Below are 17,827 nucleotides of genomic sequence, written 5' to 3' on the forward strand. Positions count from 1 at the left end.
ACTTGGTAAGACAGGTATTTGTGTCACTTTGGCCCGTGCGCAATGGAGGTGAGATACCTTGTCCGGGTGCGTACTCCGTACGACAAAAGCAGCAAGCAGCAGGAGCAGGGCCCCCAGGGGAGGTGGCTTCGTCATTGCCTGCTGCTCCGGCCGGAAAGGCACTTGCTGCACCCTGGAGCTCACCTTAGTCCAACCTCGCGCAGCCCCGATCACCTCTCCCCACGCTGCCGCCCGACAAGTCTGCTTGTCCGTATTGTAACTCTCTTTCAACCCGACCATTATTCCGTCAGCCTCAAGCCTTTCACTTTTTTTTTTTTGGGACAGCTTTCAACATTAACCGGACGTTGCGATCATCAACCGCATGCTTGTCGCATGCCGACAGACGAGTCCCATCTATCATTTCCCCCCCTCCTCCCCCCCCGCAGCTCCCGGCTCAGCTGCGCATCCCCGATTGCGCATCCTGTTTGAGACTGCAAACCCTTCTGGACGATTGAATACCGACCTATAGCTTCGTTTGCTATTCCTTCCAATCCGACACCGAAACGATGTGGAACGATGAGGACAATAATCCCTATGCCGAGGGCTTTGACCGGAGAGATAGCCTGACTTCCTCTTCTGCTAACCCAGCCTCTCCTACTACCCGTGAGTGTATGTCGCGATTCTGCCCCCAGCTCAACCCTCGTCGTTTTGAAGATTTCAGAGAATGATGGAAACCATAGATCTGGATGATTCTTCAGACAGTACTGATGCCGACTGGGAGACTCTAGACCAGCGATTCGACATCCCTCAGACCCCGTCGACTACAAGCGATGAGGCGCCTCAGAATCGCTCCCATACCCTCCCAGACAGCGAAGCTGAGAGCAGCGACAATGAGCCGATTGCTAGAGACAGAGGCGATCTTGTCCCGCGCCCCAAGCCCGGCGGCTACGAAAGCCGCGTCGAGCAGATTCTCTGGGAGAATCCGAGCATGACTATCCTCATTACTGATGCAGGAAAGAGCGCGGAGAGCGGTGGAAAATACATTGTCTACACCATCCGGACAGGCGTATGTGGTTGTGCGAAGGATCGCTTCCTCGATAGTTGTGGTACTGACTGTTCCACAGAACCTCGAAGTGCGCCGCCGATACTCGGAATTCGCGTCTTTGCGTGAGGCATTGACCCGGCTGCACCCTACCCTGATTATACCCCCCATCCCCGAGAAGCATACCATGGCAGACTACGCCGCGAACCCTACGAGCGCAAAGCAAGATCAGCAAATTATTGACCTGCGTAAGCGCATGCTTGCCGTGTTTCTGAATCGATGCCGCCGCATGGAGGAGGTCCGAACAGACGGTGTGTGGTGGAGATTCCTGGACCCCAATGCTAGCTGGGTAAGTTGGAAAGATCTGCACCATAATGACCCGGGAGCTAATTCGTCGCAGAGTGAGGTCCTTCACTCCCACCCAGTCGCCTCAGTGCCCAAGTCAGTCCTGAAGGCGCCGCCTTTGGACCCTGCGAACCCTACACCTGCTCACAACTTCCTTCCCGTACCATCAGCTTCCGCTAAGCTCAAGACAACGGGCGGCCCTGGTGTCGATCCCGGCGCGATCGCTGGAACTGGGTCCCATGTCTTTGGCCGATTCCCTCCCGACAGCCACACCCTGAGCGAGCAAGAACTTGACCCTTACTTCATCACGTATGAGGCGTCTATCAAGGAACTGGAGCAGCTGTTGTCGGGCTCTATGGAGAAGGTCAACCGTCGGACCTTGAGCCACCTGTCTGCACTGGCCGCCGATCTTTGCGAACTAGGCTCTAAGTTTAATGCGTTCGCGCTATCAGAACAGGCACCCTCTTTGGGCCCTGCCCTTGAGAGAGTGGGACAAGCGGCCGACTCCTCCTACATCGCTACTGAGGAGCTTTCTGGGTCTCTCGGTGCCAGTTTCGCAGAGCCTATGCGAGAGAATGCGCAGTTCGCAGGGGTTGTTCGCAGCGTGCTGAAGTACAGGGTGCTCAAGCGGGTACAGCAGGAGCAGACTAGCGACGAACTCAGCAAGAAGATTGCGCTCCTGGACCAACTGGAGCGCAGCGAGCAAGAAGCCAAGCGTATCGAGCAATATCTCAGCAGCAGCCAGCAAATTGCGCCTGCGCCGAAGCGGTCTACGAGCCTTAGAGAGGCGAACACATCACACCATCAACGCGAGGGCAGCGCCGAAGACACAGCTTCCATCGACTCCGACTTCCCTCCCACCCACGGTGAGCCGGTCCCGACTGCGACCCAGGGTGTTCCACAGAGAAGCAACTCAACTCCAGGCCATAAGAAGGCCGCGAGCAGCAACTCAATCACGAACAAGATTTTCGGACCGATTCGTCACGCTATTCAAGGTGTAGCTGACGTCGACCCCGAGAGAACTCGTCGTGACATGATTGGAAAGACGCGGGAGAGCATCGAGCAGCTTGAACAAGCCAAGGTGGTTTCTGAGCATGATGTGAAGGAGGCCAGCGCAAGCATTTTGAAGGACCTGAAGAGATTCCAGGGAGAGAAGGAAGAGGACCTTCGTCGTTACATGGTAAGTTGATTGATCAGTAAAGTACTAGGAGCGATTCCGTGCTAACCCGATTCATCACAGCTGGCTTATGCCAAGAGCCAAATTGAGTGGGCCAAGAAAAACAAGGAGACCTGGGAGGATGCCAAAGCCGAGGTCGCCAAGATTGACGAAAGTTGAGGGTATGGTTGGTTCGTTAGGGAGAAAGGGAATTCGCGCAATGATATCAAAACAGACAGGGCTCAGAGGCCACGAGCTGTTTCCAATAATTTGATAAGGCGTTGAGTCTAACGGGTGGCTGACGTGGGACAAGCAAGACTCATTTGGCGTTTACGAGGGACTCGACATTCGTAAAAGTCATGGGATGGTCAAAGGCAATTAATCAACTCAGTTCAAAGGACTTTACTCAAAATGCGTGACGTTCTCCAGTGTTTGGCCTTACTTGGCGATCATTGGCCTCATTTGTCACAGATTTGGCCTCACCGAGCTGCTAGATCTCGCAAGCCTTGCCGATGAGGCTGTAAGAGGTATCTATTTTAGGCAAAGGCTTCGAGTCCTGTGCAGAGCTCATCAATCAATGATATGAATTCTGAGAGACCGCAGAGACGGCGTTGATGCACGGGGCAGTCTTATCTCTATGTCTTATCGATAAGAGGCCGATAAAGCTCCGAGACTTTGATGTCGCGAGGCTACCTTACCTAGTCCAACGGAGGACCGAACCCGACTTGTACTTCCTTCTCTCCCCCTTTTGCGCAACACCAGAAAAAAAGAGGTTCATCCACAACCATGGATGGCGTACAGGGTCCGCCTCCCGAGGGCCCGATTGCCTCGATCGCAGAACCTGGTATCAAGGCCGACGGTCAACTGCTGTTCGACCTGCGCCGCGAGGTCGCCAATCTCTTGCATCGCAACCAGACCAGCTTCCCCGGCGCGCAGCCCGTCAGCTTCGCGCGGAAACATGTCGATGAGTTACGGAATAAAGAGTGAGTGCTTCTTGTCGCGCCGTTCCTCCAGGCTCCTGCCTCTGCACACGATCGTTTGGTGTGTGTCTTTGGCTACCGAAACCCTGGTAAATGGAGGCTGGGAGGAATTGGTGATTCGCAACTCTTTTGGCTGACAACTAGCGCGCTCGCGAGCGCGACAACAGCTACTATGTTTGCGAAAAGTCAGACGGCATCCGGTACCTGCTATACCTCACGGAAGACGAGGGCCGGGAGATCCACTACCTAATCGACCGGAAAAACGACTACTGGTACATCAAGAACAGCAGCTTCCACTTCCCGCGCAAGGACGACCTGACCAAATTCCACACGCGCACGCTCATCGACGGCGAGCTGGTCATGGACGACACGGGTAAAGGGACAAAAGAGCCGCGGTTTCTCGTCTTTGACTGCCTCGTGTTGGACGGGCAGGATTTGATGTCGCGGACGCTCGACAAGCGGCTCGCCTATTTCAACGAGAACATTTACAAGCCCTACCGGGACTTGTTCAAGCAGTACCCGGAGGAGCGGGATTTTCAGCCGTTCCTGGTGGAGATGAAGGCCATGCAGCTGAGCTACGGCATCGAGATGATGTTTCGCGAGATCTTGCCCAAGCTGAGGCACGGCAACGACGGGCTCATCTTCACGTGCGTCAGCAGCGAGTACAAGCACGGCACCGACCCGCATATCCTAAAGTGGAAGCCGCCGGAAGAGAACACGGTCGACTGCCGGCTGCGGATGACGTTCCCGACGGTGCAGCCGGGGGAAGGGGACGAGGAGGCCGAGGGCCCCTTTGTGGACTACGAGGCCGTGCCGCGGGCGGAGCTGTGGAGTTTTATGGGGGACGGGCGGTATCAGTTCTTTGACGACGTGCATATCACCGAGGAGGAGTGGGAGGTGCTGAAGGGTCTCGGGGACCCGCTCAACGACCGCATCGTGGAGTGTCACAAGGACGACCTGGGCCGGTGGCGGATTATCCGGTTCCGCGACGACAAGTCGGAGGCGAATCACATTTCTACCATCAAGAGCGTCATGGAGAGTATCGAGGACCGGGTTACGGAGAAGGATCTTGCGGAGGCGGCTAAGGGGATCAAGGATCAATGGAAGACGCGGAATGCCAAGCGGTAGTCTCTTCATCGTTTTTTTCTTCTCTGCGCAAACAGGAAGAGGGGATGAAGGAAGAAGAAGCAGTTGAGAGATACCTGGTTGGATTCCAAAGGTGGCGCGGTACGGGCAGGGGTTGAAGAAGCATGGTGTGGATGATGTGTGAGTACTGTATGTGTGCGGATCAGGATTGACGAAGGCGTCTTGGTGTTGTGTTTTTCTTGCAAAAAGCCCCCCCAACCAAAGAAACAGAGAATACGGAAGGGAGTTCAAAAAGAGATGAGGGCGGAGGTTGAGATATTGCCCCCTTGCACACAACCCTCATCAATTCTCTGCTCTGTCGATGTCCAGCTAGGATGTGAGCATGAACTATTTTGGCGTTTCCAGCTTATAGGATAAGCGAGGAGGGCATACCGGGTTCCGGGGCATGAGAGTGTATCGAGTACCATTGAAATAAAAGAGTAACTTATACTGCTTGAACGAGCTTTTTTCTCGAGCTGAGACCAACTAGCCAATCCGAGACCTCTTCCAGGCAAAAAGGCATGTTAATTGCACACCTTCCCCATACGTGACCGATGTGGTGAAATACTTGGTCCGCAATCACAAGCCAAAATGCCCAGCAAGGGATGAATAACATGGACCTTTCCGCACCCCATTGCTTTCCTTGATCCAGATGGATGTCTGATTCAGATCTACAAGGTCTAGTTTCTCCTCGCTGGATTTCACTGCCACAAAAATGTAGACATGGAAATAACAGGGCAGGTGCTGACAAGCTCCTGTCGTCGTCCCAAACTAATGAAATGGATAACCGGCGCTCGACACCTTGCCTTACCTTACATTAGGTAAGAGCTCCAGCTCTCCCCAACAAACCATCAAGCTCAGTAGACAAGTGTGCGCCCCCCGCACCAGGTAGTGTCTGAGCAGGCACGGACACTGGGACTGCCTTCCGTAACCTCGAAGACGTCACAAAAGAAAGCCAAAAGCTTCCCATTTCCCAATCTTACATTAGCCCACGCGTGGAAATCGATCGTTTTTGGCGGCGAAGGGAGGGATGGAATGGCTCAAGGCAGTGCCTTTCGAGAGAAGTCCGAAGCTACAACCTTGAAATCATCAACCTTGAGACAAGCTCCTCTCTTAACATCGACCTCAGTCTTTGCTTCAATCGTCAATTTCCTCCCTCAGATTCCCTTCTTCCTCTCTTCTAGATTTGTCCTGCAGCTCACGATAGACTCAATTGGCGCTTGTGTACGATACGACCACTTCTGCACCACCTTTTATAGTAATCTACGGCACGTCGCGTTTGGGAAAATAAGTCGGTCCACGGTTCCGTCCTGCATCAATTGCAGCCTGGCCGCCCACCATGATCCTCGGACCGGTATCACTGCTCGACTGTCTGGTCTTTGTCATCTTCCTGACGCCGCAGCTCCTCATCAACGTTGGTTTCTTCCCAACGGTGGTGGTCACCTTGAAGATGCTGCCGTTTCTCGTGGTTCAACTGCCGACTTCCCTGTTCCGCGAGCGATGTTTTCTTAGCCACGACGAGCAATCGCCCTTTGTGCAGCGCGCGAGCTTCTTCGAAGATTTAGTCATACGCTGTGTGCGTTACGCCTTTGCAAACTTGCCAACCAACATTGGACGTGTCTTCTTTTCAAAGTACATATCTCTGCCGTTTCTGCGGTTTCGAATGCTGCGGCATGGCTATCTCAGGTCACCTGCAACCTGGAGTGAGCACAAGGAAAAGGTGAGTGTAACCTACATCTCAGTGCATAATGGCCGGTGGCTGAATTGAATGATAGGGCCAACACGGCTTCGAAGGGGTCTGGATTCAAAAGGATGCGTCGCAACCGCCAGACGTTGTGGTATACTACGCCCACGGAGGCGGTTTCGCCATGGGTTCCGCCTACTTTTACCTCGAATTTCTCCTGTCGTGGCACTCGCTACTCGTTCAAGCCGGCTACCAGAACCCTGCAATATTCTCTCTCGAGTACACCCTCGTGCCCGATAAAGTGTACCCGAGGCAAATGTACGAGACTTTGAGGGGCTATAAGCATGTTCTGAAAAAAGTTGGAGACCCCCGGAAGGTGGTCGTTGCAGGAGACTCGGCGGGAGCAACCCTGATATTGACGCTGTTGCTGGAGCTGGGCCACATGAACGAGGCCCGGGCATTCAAGGAAAAGAGTGACGATTCCACTGCATCTGAAGGTCGAAGCCAGGAGCACTTGCGCCAGGCGTCAGAGTCCCCGCTTCCAGGGCTTTGCGTCTTGATTTCGCCATGGGCCAAGCTCATCTCCAACAAGCATGAAAATACGGCTAGCGACTTTCTGGATCGCGACACGCTGTGGAAATACGCGGTGCAGTATGCTGGGGCAGCGCATGTCTACGACAAGACCGCGTCGCCTGGGCAGTGCGCCGATCCTCGGGTGTGGGCGGAAGCTAGTCCACTTTGTGGCTTCTTCATCACGTACGGATCAGAAGAGGTGTTCGCACTCGACATCAAGGACCTGATTAACGTCTTGGTCAAAAGTACCGAGGTCGACAGTCGCAGCGAGGATGGCGGTATTCACGCCTGGCCCGTTGTTTCGTTATTCTTGTCAAGCACCGAGGACAAGAGACTCAAGGGTCTGCGGACACTCACGTCAGCCATCAGAAAACACATTTAGTAGAAAGCCTATTAAATGCAGATTGTTGTTTTTAGAAAAAAAAAGTCTGATTAGATCAAGTAAAAACTGTCATAGACCGAGGCACGCCAACCTCGAAACCTGAGTTGGGAAAACTCGGTTTCTACAGTCGTGGCCTCTTGAGGTGGTCTCCAGCTGTTTCTCTTCGTTATCTTCATCCCTGGCCACCAATAGGATATGGCGTAAACAATAGAATTTAGTGATTTGATTACCTGCATGATTGAGTTGCGTTCCTGCATACCGGGCCGTCCGCCGACAGGAAATTGCGACGGGTAGTAGGGTGATATCTGTTCAGAGAAACGGCGACAAACATTTCGCGAAGACGCGTTGAAGGATGCAGACAAGTTCTTCGTAGGTAGCCCCGCTGCAAAGTTGCTTTGGCGGGAAGGGCGATTGGCGACCTAGACGGGGGAATACTCACTCGAGGTGCCGTCGCAAAGCTCGGACGGGCAGGGAGCTGTGGTGGGTCTCGGATGAAGTCACATGTGGTTCAAACAGTGACGAGTTGAGGAGCGCGACGGCTTTGCGACAGAAAACATCTTTTTCGGACGACGGGGTTCCTCGACGATGGCGCGCTGCAGCAAGAGCTCGTCTGCCTAGGGTGCAGGGAGGGTGCCAGCTCCAGGCAGCGTTGAGGGTAGATGGCGGCGGGGTTTGACGATGTCGGGTGTCTCATGGAGACAAAGCAAGCTCGTATGTAGGTCAGGGCCACGAGGTATCAAAGCATGTCGAGAATGAACAAGTAAATGAGACAAGATATTGTCGAAGTTCAAGGTTGCGCCATAAACCAGGGCAGGTCTAGAATCTGGAAACGGGGGCCGAAATTATTGATGAGGGAGCTGGAGCTGAGACGGTAAAAGAGATCAGCCAGCCTGCCGTGGCCTACCTTGCTTCGGTTGAGCCATCTTTTTCAGCCTGCCTCACGTTACTTCGCGCCTTGAGATGCAGCCACGTCTGCGAGGTTGCGACATGCGGCGGCAAGCTGGGACGAAGGGGGAGACATCGACCATGTGGCGAAATCAGTGATGACGCCGATGAGCTGCGACTATTCTGGCGCGAACAGGATGGCTGAAGAGATCCAGGTGCAAGTTGGGGGGGTGAAGAAAAAGAAGCAACGGAAAGAGGAGGACAAAAGAAGCGTTGTGCAAGAAATTGAATTGAAGAAGGACGTGCCGACGTGGGCGCAATGTGAACATTCAGGACGCCTTGAAGATACCTTACCATGCTCCCTCATGGAAGGAAGGTGCCCAGTGGATGGCCAGGCAGGTACCGACAGAGCTTAGCTAGCGCGGAAAGGTACAGAGGCCGTCAAGCAGGGGACTAGCGGCTGTGCTCATGCAGGATTTGGGAAGGCGTGGCCACAGCTCGGGCATCCTGACCCAATCAGCATGGCAGCGTGACCCCTGCCTGGGCGTGTCTTTGGGGAGGGACGTAGAGAGCAGCAAGAAAGGGGAGTTGGGAAGGAGCTCTGACCCGCGACGCGCATATAAACGGTGGACATTCCCACCGTGATCCATCGCCAGGAGTGAAGGAACCCGCACACCGCGAAAAGAAGGAGCCCACCCAGCCGCTGGCTGCACCTGCCACCGACCGCACCGCACCGCACCCGCACCTACCGCACCACCGCACCGCATCGCCGTCCGCCCCTCCGCAGTTTCTCGACCCGTCGCATCGTCCCACGGCCGTCGCTCCTTCTCTCCCATTCAGCCTCCTTCCTATCCAATCATTCCCATTCGTTCCAGCCCATCTACCACCTCAATTTCCAGGGCAGGTTCCAACAAGGTGTACAGTACACCTTACTTGGTTTGCTTGCGCCAAGAGTGTACCTTCCTGTACTTGTGTGCGTCTGCGCCTACCTTCTTGCCGCCTGGCCTTGCCTCGTCTGCCTGTCAGACCGACTGCATCCTTCCCGATGGACGCATGTCAACTTTGAGGCTCGATTGACCGAACCTTGCCACCTGGACTTGGAAAAAAGACCAACGCCAACAAATCCTCCTCCTCCTCCTCCTCCTCCTCCTCCTCCTGCTCCGTACATAACTTCACTTTACAATCCCGTTCAAACGCAACCCCCTTTTCCCCCATCCTGAACATCTCCCACCACTACAACAGAGCATCAAGCGGCTTCCGAAAGTACCGCTGCTGCCCCGCACAGGAACGCCTGACGACGTCGCACGCCCCAGGACTGAACCCCGAAAACCCCAAGCTTACAGAACTCCCGTCACCCCTGGCTCGCTAGACACACCGAAACCTTATCGAGTGTCACTTCCAGGCCCCAGGTCTGACTCAGCAAAAACGCCATTTACACACCTTGGATCGACAGACTACCTATTTGGCATATCAACATCTCGGACGAGCCTGTGTCACAGCCACGCTCCTAACGACAATCAGCATTCACCACCCACTCAGGCCACACTGAGTCTCTGACTTTCACGCGGTCTGGGATACGTAGACGGCTTTCCGAAGCAACACCAGGATTGGCCAGTTGCGACGTTGGTTCTCGACACACACGCACGCACTCACTGAGCGCCCAGTGAGCCTGGATTTTCTCTGTACTGCAAGTGGCCGGTCCATTTTGCTGGACCTGGGAAGCAGCTTTATCCTCGATTTGCAAGTTTGCAAAGCGGTTATCCGTACAGCCCTGCTCAACATCCTGCCATCCACCGTTCAGGTCCGACACACTGTTGCAAACACGCTAGGGTCCTGAGGATACCACGAATCCTTCATGTTGTAGGCCGTGTCTTGGCTTTGATCTCATCTCTTCGTCATTCGCTCCTGTATCGCAGCGCTGCCCAACACGTTGGCCGAGGCTGTCTTACACACGCAAAAAGACCCCACACTTTCACAAAGGCGTTTGCGCTCTGTCTCGTCTTGTTATCATATTCAAGCCAAGCTTCGCAGCAATACTTTGCCTCGCTTTACTTTCATCATCAACACGATTTGTCTTGGTCGTACGGCCATCGAAGTTTTACACCTTTTGAATCCCGAGGATATATGACGGTGGAACAGACCATCAGCCCATTCACCGCACGTAGCAGCCCAAGTCTGAATCAGGACTTATACGCTTCCCAGGACCTATATCCACTCAGCGACTAAAGACGAAACACATCCATCATTAGACGCAATCACACAACCATTGCAAGGTTATTCGTGCTGAAGCGGACAGTATACCATCTACGGGCAAGAAAGAGGCGGGGGTGTAGGCTGGCTTTTGTACTCAAAAACCAGTCCCTGCCCTTCGCTTAATCATCCAGTGTCCCACGCCAGCCCAACTTGGATTGGAACCTTGGCCTTTTTTTTTTCGGGGCACCAGTCAAGGCCCCCTGTCATTTGGCCTCCACTTCAAAATTGGAAGGAAAAAAAAAAAAAAAAAAAAAAAAAAAAAAAGCGGCCATCAATTTTTCCAGAAGGGCCGGAGGTAGAGGGGAAAAAAGTGATAAAAATGGCGGACGACACGACCTACGCACCAAAGTCGCCGGACCTCTCTTCTTTTTTCTCGGCAGCACCCGCCCCGCCTACACCTCCACTGCACACTCACAGTCTGCAGCACTACCAGCAACAGCTGAGCAAGCTGCAGACCTCTCCGTCTCCCTCTGCGTCTGCTGCACCACCGCCCGTATATGAATACTCCTCCCCCTCAGCACGCATTCACCACCCAAGCCAGTCATCTTTTACTCCTGTTCACATCAAACAAGAGCAGCCCCACTTTCCATCACCAGCGGCAATCAAAACGGAATTCTCTTCCTATCAGCCACCGCTACAACCCCACCACCACCACCAAGGTCAGCACCAGCACCAGTACCAACCGCTTCAGCAGCAACAGCAGCACCAACACCAACAGCATTACCTGTCGCCTCAATACCACCACCAGTCGCCGCCACACAACCACCCATCTCCGCAACATCCCCCACCACATATGCAAAGCGCGTATGGGATACAGCCCGTTCTCAATTATCAGGAACAGCAACCTCATCAGCCCAAAACACCTCAAAGCCAAGGATTTCTAGACCAGAAAAACTTTGGCGGACCACCCCAATTACACGATATCCCCTACAACCCGGATACACAACATCTACCACAAACACCCGCTTCAGCAACCATGCCTCCCAGAAAGAACACAAAGCAGGCTGACTCGCCACCTCCAATTGATCCTTCACCCGTTCGGACAAAGTTCCCCACAGCTAGGATAAAGCGTATCATGCAGGCTGATGAGGAGGTTGGCAAGGTCGCCCAGCAGACTCCCATTGCTGTTGGCAAGGCCCTCGAGATGTTCATGATTGCTGTCGTCAGTCGAAGTGCCGAAATCGCACGGGAGAAGAACTCCAAGCGTGTCACGGCTCAGATGCTCAAGCAAGTCATCGAGACAGATGGTCAGTATGACTTCTTGGCCGACATTGCCGCAAAGGTTGGCGACGAAGAGAAGAGAGGCGGCCGCTCCAAGGCCGAGTCGTCAAGCGACGAGGAAATGGAAGTTGAGACGAAGAAGAAGGGCAAGGGTGGCCGTAAGAAGAAGGCTGCTGCATGAGTTCTCTCATATTCAGCTTGGGTCTTGGGGTGAGGGGAGGGGAGGGAAACTTCCCATGATGAGAAATATGACAAAGGGTTATGAGGATTGGCGTTGGACTGGCTAGCATCTACATCGGCGTTGGGTGACACGGCGATAAACTCGTCGAGCCGCACCTGGGGGGAAATATTACATGGTTTACCTTATGGAAAGGAGGAACAAGCGCTGCTTCCTCGACTTGCATGCCATGGACGGCTTGTCTTTCTATATGCGCTTCGAGCATGTCTTGGACAAGCCTTCTTACGATTTTAGAATGAAAGCATTTTATCAATTGCACACCTTTCCTCTCATAATGCATATGGGATGATGATGATGAGCCGCGCCGAGGAGCGTCTTGCTGAGGTAGGTACCTTCACCAGGGGACGTCTCATGTGGAACTCACTTTCAACTCACTCAAAGACACCCTGCTCATAGTCATATGAGGCGGCTATATTTTATCGATGCTGTGGCACATTTGAGCTTGACATTGTTGCCTGACTATGCTTCGTAGAGTGACATTCTTCATTCTGCCCTGTCTGTCAATGAGACTCTCACTTCACAGGTTTACCATGGGAAATATCACCGCTGAAAACTGAAAAAGGACACTCAGGAATCGAATGCAAATAACGTCACATATGCAGATAAAACGAAGATGCCCCGCAGACATGGGTTTGGCCGTCGCCCCCATTTGTCCTAGCGCACGACCTTGATCCTCTCGGGTCCGGCACTCTTGTTCTCAAGGTGCGGCTGGCCCCCCCTTCACAGAGGCTCCCGTCCTCAGACAGCATGAGGTGGTCCGCCCAAGGTTCATGCTCGCTGAGGTAACCGGCGACGTAGTCTAATTTGAGGCCAGAAATTTTAGGCACTAGCACTGGGAAACGGCGGGTCGTGCATGGGGCATTCCTCCCACCTTCCAAGTCATGCCCTCAGATTAGTGGACAAATCGACATCCAATTCACGGCGGAGAGGGAGCTACCTATCTGCATCGAGTAACCGGCCACCGTGTGTACCTGGGCGTCTTGTCTTCCATCCTCTTGCGTGCCCTGCTGCGACTGCTCGAACAATTCTCCCAAGTCTTCTGAGCTTCCCGCCATGCGAAACCATCCCTCGACCTGCGAATCCCGTTCATGTCCATGATCAAATGAGGCACCGAGCCTCGCTGCACTTGCATCCTTCATTCCGCTCCGTGGCGTAACCAATGTCGTGGGACCTGCTCAAGCGATTCCTTGAGTCCGACGTCTTCAACTCGAACCCCTTTCTCTCGGTCTCCTACCTTTCGTGAGCGACCCTCCTCTTGCGCCCACCCGTCGCCGTCACGCGTTATGCTCTCAATTGATGCATGTTTCGGCAATTGACAATCGGAGACCTCTCTGCTAACCCCTGATCTCTCCTTCATCTAGTCGTTACGCCGACCATGTGGGCATTCACTATGTCCTGTGCAATAAGCTGCGACAATTCCCCTACGAGGATATCGAGTTCTTCCTGCCGCAGCTATGCCACCTAATAATCAGCGTCGACAACGAGTCCATGGCCTTGGAGGAGTTCCTCCTGGACTTGTGCGAAGAGTCCGTCACCGCTGCGCTTCTGGTTCGTTTCGTCTCCCCGCTGTTGCGCTGCCGTATTCGCTCACAATCTCCTAGACATTCTGGCTATTCCAAACGTATCTACACGATCTATCGTCCAATCCGTCGTCCAAGGCCTTTCAAACATGCCGGAGGGTATACAACAAGGTGCAGCATATTGTTTTCGGCCTACCAGATGCTGCGAGGCACGATAAGATCAAGGAGAACATCTTGCCCGTCACGGTCCTGGCCAGCTTCGTCTTGGCTAGTGTCGCGGTGCCACTAGTCCCACAGTGGGCGGGACCACTTGCCGTGGCACAGGCTAGGAAGCCTCAGCCGTCCGACGACCTCATATCCGATTCTCGAGATAGCAACCCCAAGACAGCGCAGGTGACGCGAGCCCACACGGTGACGGCTGGGAGCACGAGGTCTAGGCGTACGAAAGATGGTGGGCGGATGGTCAGCACGCCGGATCTGGTATCCCCAGGTGTCGCGTCGTCTAATTTGCAGCATCGGTCGACGGATCCATCTCCGTCTCGGCCGGGTTCCTCTGGCTCCAAGACCCCCATCGAAGTCAAGCGTCTCTCGTCTCATCTCAACATGAAGAACGATGACGCCCGGCTGAGCTCCTCTTCGCTACCTCTCCCCGAGCTACGTTCTCCAAGACTAGCCATAACGAGACCGGCAACACCAGTATCGGCAGGATTTCCCCCACGCCCTAACGATGCTCTGAACAGGAGACATTCCCTTCACTTCAAGAGCGGTGCCGCCGGTTCTGAGTTGACAACGCTTCAAAAGACAAGACTACTTCGCCAACACTACTTTAGGTGTGAGACGCAATTCCTGACTGCGCTAGAGGGTATCTCGAACAGGCTTGTGATCGTGCCAAAACCCGCTCGGCTCAGTGCTCTTCGCGCAGAGCTGGCCCTCATCGCGCAAGACCTGCCGGCGGAAGTGGACGTTCCAGTGATTTGCCCACCTACCCTGGTGGATGGTTCCCCAGCAAAGAGTCGGCACCATAGAATTGTTCGTCTGAATCCAGGAGAGTCGACAGTGCTAAACAGCGCAGAGAAGGTGCCATATCTTCTCATGGTTGAGGTATTGAGAGATGACTTCACATTCGATCCGGATACGCCAGATAACAAGAGGCTCTTGGCCACTCTCCTATCCGATCCCGGCCATACCCGACGTATTTTTGACCTTTCCGACTCACCTCGCATACCCATAGCGCCCAAAACACCAGAGACAGTAGTTGACAGCGTGTTTGAGCCGATTTCTGGCGACTTGGGAAGCTCTCCCCTGATCAAGCCGTACGATGATGATCCTTTCCAGAAACCCCAAGGAAAACAGGTTCCGCCGTCGCAGCCTCAACGTCTTCCGAGCGCCGGTACATCTGCCATGTCGACTGTTATGTCAGAAATCACGACTCCACGGAGCTCTAGAACATCAACCTCGAGATCGAGCAGCCCAACAGGTCCACTCCGCAAGATGACACTTTCCTCACGGCCTAATGCCGTAGTTGATCAACCAGATTTCTCCGCGCTCGCTACCCACATGCGCACCGCTTCACAGATGTTGGCTCAGCTTGAAGCTACGAGCGGCAAGCGACCACGACATGAAGTACAGGCGATCCGAGCCAAGATTATTGCGAGCATGCAAAGCCTGGAAGAGCAGAGCTTCGATATGGACGAGCAGGGCCCGACCTTCGACACCATCATTGCCAAAGCTTCTACCGCTCAAGCAAACTCTGTCATTACAGCTCCTGAGGCTCCTGAAGCCGAGAGCGAATCTCCCGTTGAACCGGGGCCCAATGCTGGCGCAGGACTGGCGAGAATGGAGAATGATATCAAAACTGGTGGTATTCAGAGTAAGGGTGACCGCGATGATCCTAGTGCGGCTGTCTTTGGTGAGGCATGGCAAGCGAAGAAAGAACGCATCCGCAAAACTTCACCGTATGGATGGATGAAGAACTGGGACTTGGTCAGTGTCATTGTTAAGACCGGAGCAGACTTGCGCCAGGAAGCTTTCGCTTGCCAGCTCATTGACGTCTGTCATAAGATTTGGGTCGACGCGAAGGTCAACGTCTGGGTCAAGCTTATGCGGATTCTCGTTACGGGCGAGTCCTCCGGTTTGATTGAGACCATCACCAATGGCGTGTCGCTGCATTCAATCAAGAGAAGTCTGACGTTGTCAATGGAGACAAGTCCTGGTCAGAAACGCCGGTTTGCTACGCTGAGAGACCACTTTGTGAAGGCGTTCGGTGCTCCGGATAGCGAGCCTTTCAAAGCGGGTGTAGACGCCTTCAAACGCTCACTAGCCGCTTACAGCATGATTTCGTATATCCTACAGCTGAAGGATAGACATAACGGTAACGTCCTGATCGACAGCGAAGGTCATATCGTCCACATCGATTTTGGTTTCATGTTGTCCAACTCGCCAGGCTCTGTTGGTTTTGAGGCGGCACCTTTCAAACTCACTCAGGAGTATATCGAGGTGCTCGGTGGCATTGGGTCTGATGATTACGAAGACTACAAGAAGCTCTGCAAGCAAGCTTTCCAAGGTAAGTTCTGCATTGAGCCTGGAGAAATAACATTGCTAACTCAATTTCAGCTCTGCGGCGGTCTGCGGATAACATCATCGACTTGGTGGCCATGATGGGACGTGACTCAAAGATGCCATGCTACTCGGCGGGAGTTGTCCAGGCCACACACAATCTCCGCCAACGCTTCCAGCTGCAGCTGAGTGCAGACGAAGCGGAGCAGTTTGTGGAGACTGACCTGATTGGCAAGTCCCTGGGTAGCTACTACACACGGCTGTAAGTTTGAACAATGTCTTGTCCGCGAAAAGCTCATACTAACGTGACTTTCTAGCTACGACACCTTCCAATATAGAACGCAAGGCATTTACTAGACGGTTGTGACGAAACAAAAGAACTTCGATCAACAAGCTCTCGAAAGCATTGGGACATGAAATGTGCATCTAGGCATTTGGGCGGCGTTGCGGTTGAATAGACGACTGGACTGAACTGAACTGAACTGGCTAGGCTGGTAATGACGCAGCCGAGGAACGATCTTCTCGGTCATTTGTTATGAGTTGATGGAGGAGGGACAGTAGCTATCAAGAGAGGCATAGCAGATGACTGGCCGCTTGAGAGTTGAGCGCGATATATAGGATACCGAAATATGCTAAAATAACATTATATATTCAAAGACGAGATTGGAGCATCCGTCTCAGTGCCGAGATCTCGTTGTGCCTTGAGGTGTTTTTGTGCCGCGGGCCCCATCTGTGAATTAAAAGGGCGACTATTCGAGACCTCACGGCGCAGCTTCCCCCCTCCTACGATGTTTAGTCTTCGTCCACTTTCGCGAGATCGTCATTAAACTCGAATCCCTCTACGACATCGCAAAACAAATAGAGACCACTCCTTGCCGTAGTGTCTAGGTCGCATATGCAGTTTTCATAGATTATACGATGGCCCTACTGTCCCGCCGCCCGTACCCAATATAGAAGAACCTTACCTCGACCTAGCCTTGGGGGACGTCACCTAATCCTGAATCCTGAAGTTATATTATCCAGAGCTCGTTGAAAATTGATCTAACCTCACTTGGAGCAACGCGAGACGAGCACCCCGTAACTCATCCAAACTCACGCGATACTTGGGGATCAGAAAGAACCCCCTGCCGTGCAATGTACTCCTTGAGACATTCGCGAGGGTATATCACACATCTTCACTCAGCATATGAACTGCAAGTTTAGGCGGAGCTGCTACCTCGGAACCAAATACTGACACAATGCTCTCACAAGGTGTCGGAAACAACCATGCTATGGACTAGCAACGCCGGATAGAAGTCCAACTCTACGTCTCGTCCTTTGCCTCCATGACGGCATGCAGGTCTTCGTCGAGACGCAATTCCTTGGAGCTCGGCATAGATTCGCGAGGGAAAAGCTGTATATCAAAGAGTCATTCCATTTTCACTGAGATCAAATACTTCAGAAAGGGCGTGCTCTGTTTAATCCCAAACTCTTGGCTAATTTTTTTTCAAGTCGGCGGTACTGATTAGAAGGCCTATATAAGGGGCCATTTTTATCCATCCTCTCTCTTTCCTAAGCATCTGCTCCTGAAGCTTTGAGCTTTGGAAACTTGAACTGAAAGCTGATGGCAGATTGATCTGCTGATAATCATGTATTGAACCTGAAGTACTTGAGTGGGCCCGGTCTACAACTGTATAACCTACTCTTAATATTTCCTACCCATCATTCCGCTTTCTCCTTTAGTCCCTCAATCGTATTCAGAGGAGAATAAAGACAGGAGAGCAAGGTCCTTGAGAGATGGAAAAGGTGCCATTGCCACTCAGAAACGGAAAGAATGAAATTTCCAAAAATTGAGAAAGACAGTGATTATAACAGCCTCCAGCGCATTCAAGATTTCTACCTTCCATCA

General features: G+C 53.2%; 5 protein-coding genes across 5 annotated transcripts; all 5 read left to right on the forward strand.

The window, feature by feature from the left end:
• Positions 1 to 154: 154 nt before the first annotated feature.
• On the forward strand, positions 155 to 3,165 carry BDZ83DRAFT_610969 (PX domain-containing protein). Its single transcript, XM_060507627.1, has 5 exons — positions 155 to 648; positions 720 to 1,045; positions 1,104 to 1,370; positions 1,422 to 2,546; positions 2,607 to 3,165. The coding sequence occupies exons 1-5, from the start codon at positions 546 to 548 to the stop codon at positions 2,700 to 2,702; spliced, it is 1,917 nt and encodes a 638-aa protein (XP_060368094.1). The 5' UTR covers positions 155 to 545; the 3' UTR covers positions 2,703 to 3,165.
• Positions 3,166 to 5,093, forward strand: BDZ83DRAFT_610973 (mRNA capping enzyme). Its single transcript, XM_060507628.1, has 2 exons — positions 3,166 to 3,505; positions 3,670 to 5,093. Exons 1-2 carry the CDS (start codon positions 3,309 to 3,311, stop codon positions 4,628 to 4,630), a joined length of 1,158 nt encoding a protein of 385 aa, XP_060368095.1. The 5' UTR covers positions 3,166 to 3,308; the 3' UTR covers positions 4,631 to 5,093.
• An 873-nt stretch (positions 5,094 to 5,966) lies between these two features.
• Positions 5,967 to 7,266, forward strand: BDZ83DRAFT_571298 (Alpha/Beta hydrolase protein; the record flags this gene model as incomplete). Its single annotated transcript, XM_060504395.1, has 2 exons — positions 5,967 to 6,347; positions 6,403 to 7,266. The coding sequence occupies 2 exons, from the start codon at positions 5,967 to 5,969 to the stop codon at positions 7,264 to 7,266; spliced, it is 1,245 nt and encodes a 414-aa protein (XP_060368096.1).
• A 3,371-nt stretch (positions 7,267 to 10,637) lies between these two features.
• On the forward strand, positions 10,638 to 12,271 carry BDZ83DRAFT_610977 (uncharacterized protein). Its single transcript, XM_060507629.1, has one exon. It carries the CDS (start codon positions 10,724 to 10,726, stop codon positions 11,804 to 11,806), a length of 1,083 nt encoding a protein of 360 aa, XP_060368097.1. The 5' UTR covers positions 10,638 to 10,723; the 3' UTR covers positions 11,807 to 12,271.
• A 477-nt stretch (positions 12,272 to 12,748) lies between these two features.
• On the forward strand, positions 12,749 to 16,609 carry BDZ83DRAFT_610979 (phosphatidylinositol 3). Its single transcript, XM_060507630.1, has 5 exons — positions 12,749 to 13,102; positions 13,225 to 13,411; positions 13,465 to 15,946; positions 15,997 to 16,201; positions 16,257 to 16,609. The coding sequence occupies exons 1-5, from the start codon at positions 13,023 to 13,025 to the stop codon at positions 16,294 to 16,296; spliced, it is 2,994 nt and encodes a 997-aa protein (XP_060368098.1). The 5' UTR covers positions 12,749 to 13,022; the 3' UTR covers positions 16,297 to 16,609.
• The last annotated feature ends 1,218 nt before the right edge of the window (positions 16,610 to 17,827 follow it).

This window comes from Colletotrichum acutatum (assembly GCF_030867785.1).
Source record: "Colletotrichum acutatum strain CBS 112980 chromosome Unknown BDZ83scaffold_20, whole genome shotgun sequence".
Lineage (NCBI taxonomy): Eukaryota > Fungi > Ascomycota > Sordariomycetes > Glomerellales > Glomerellaceae > Colletotrichum > Colletotrichum acutatum.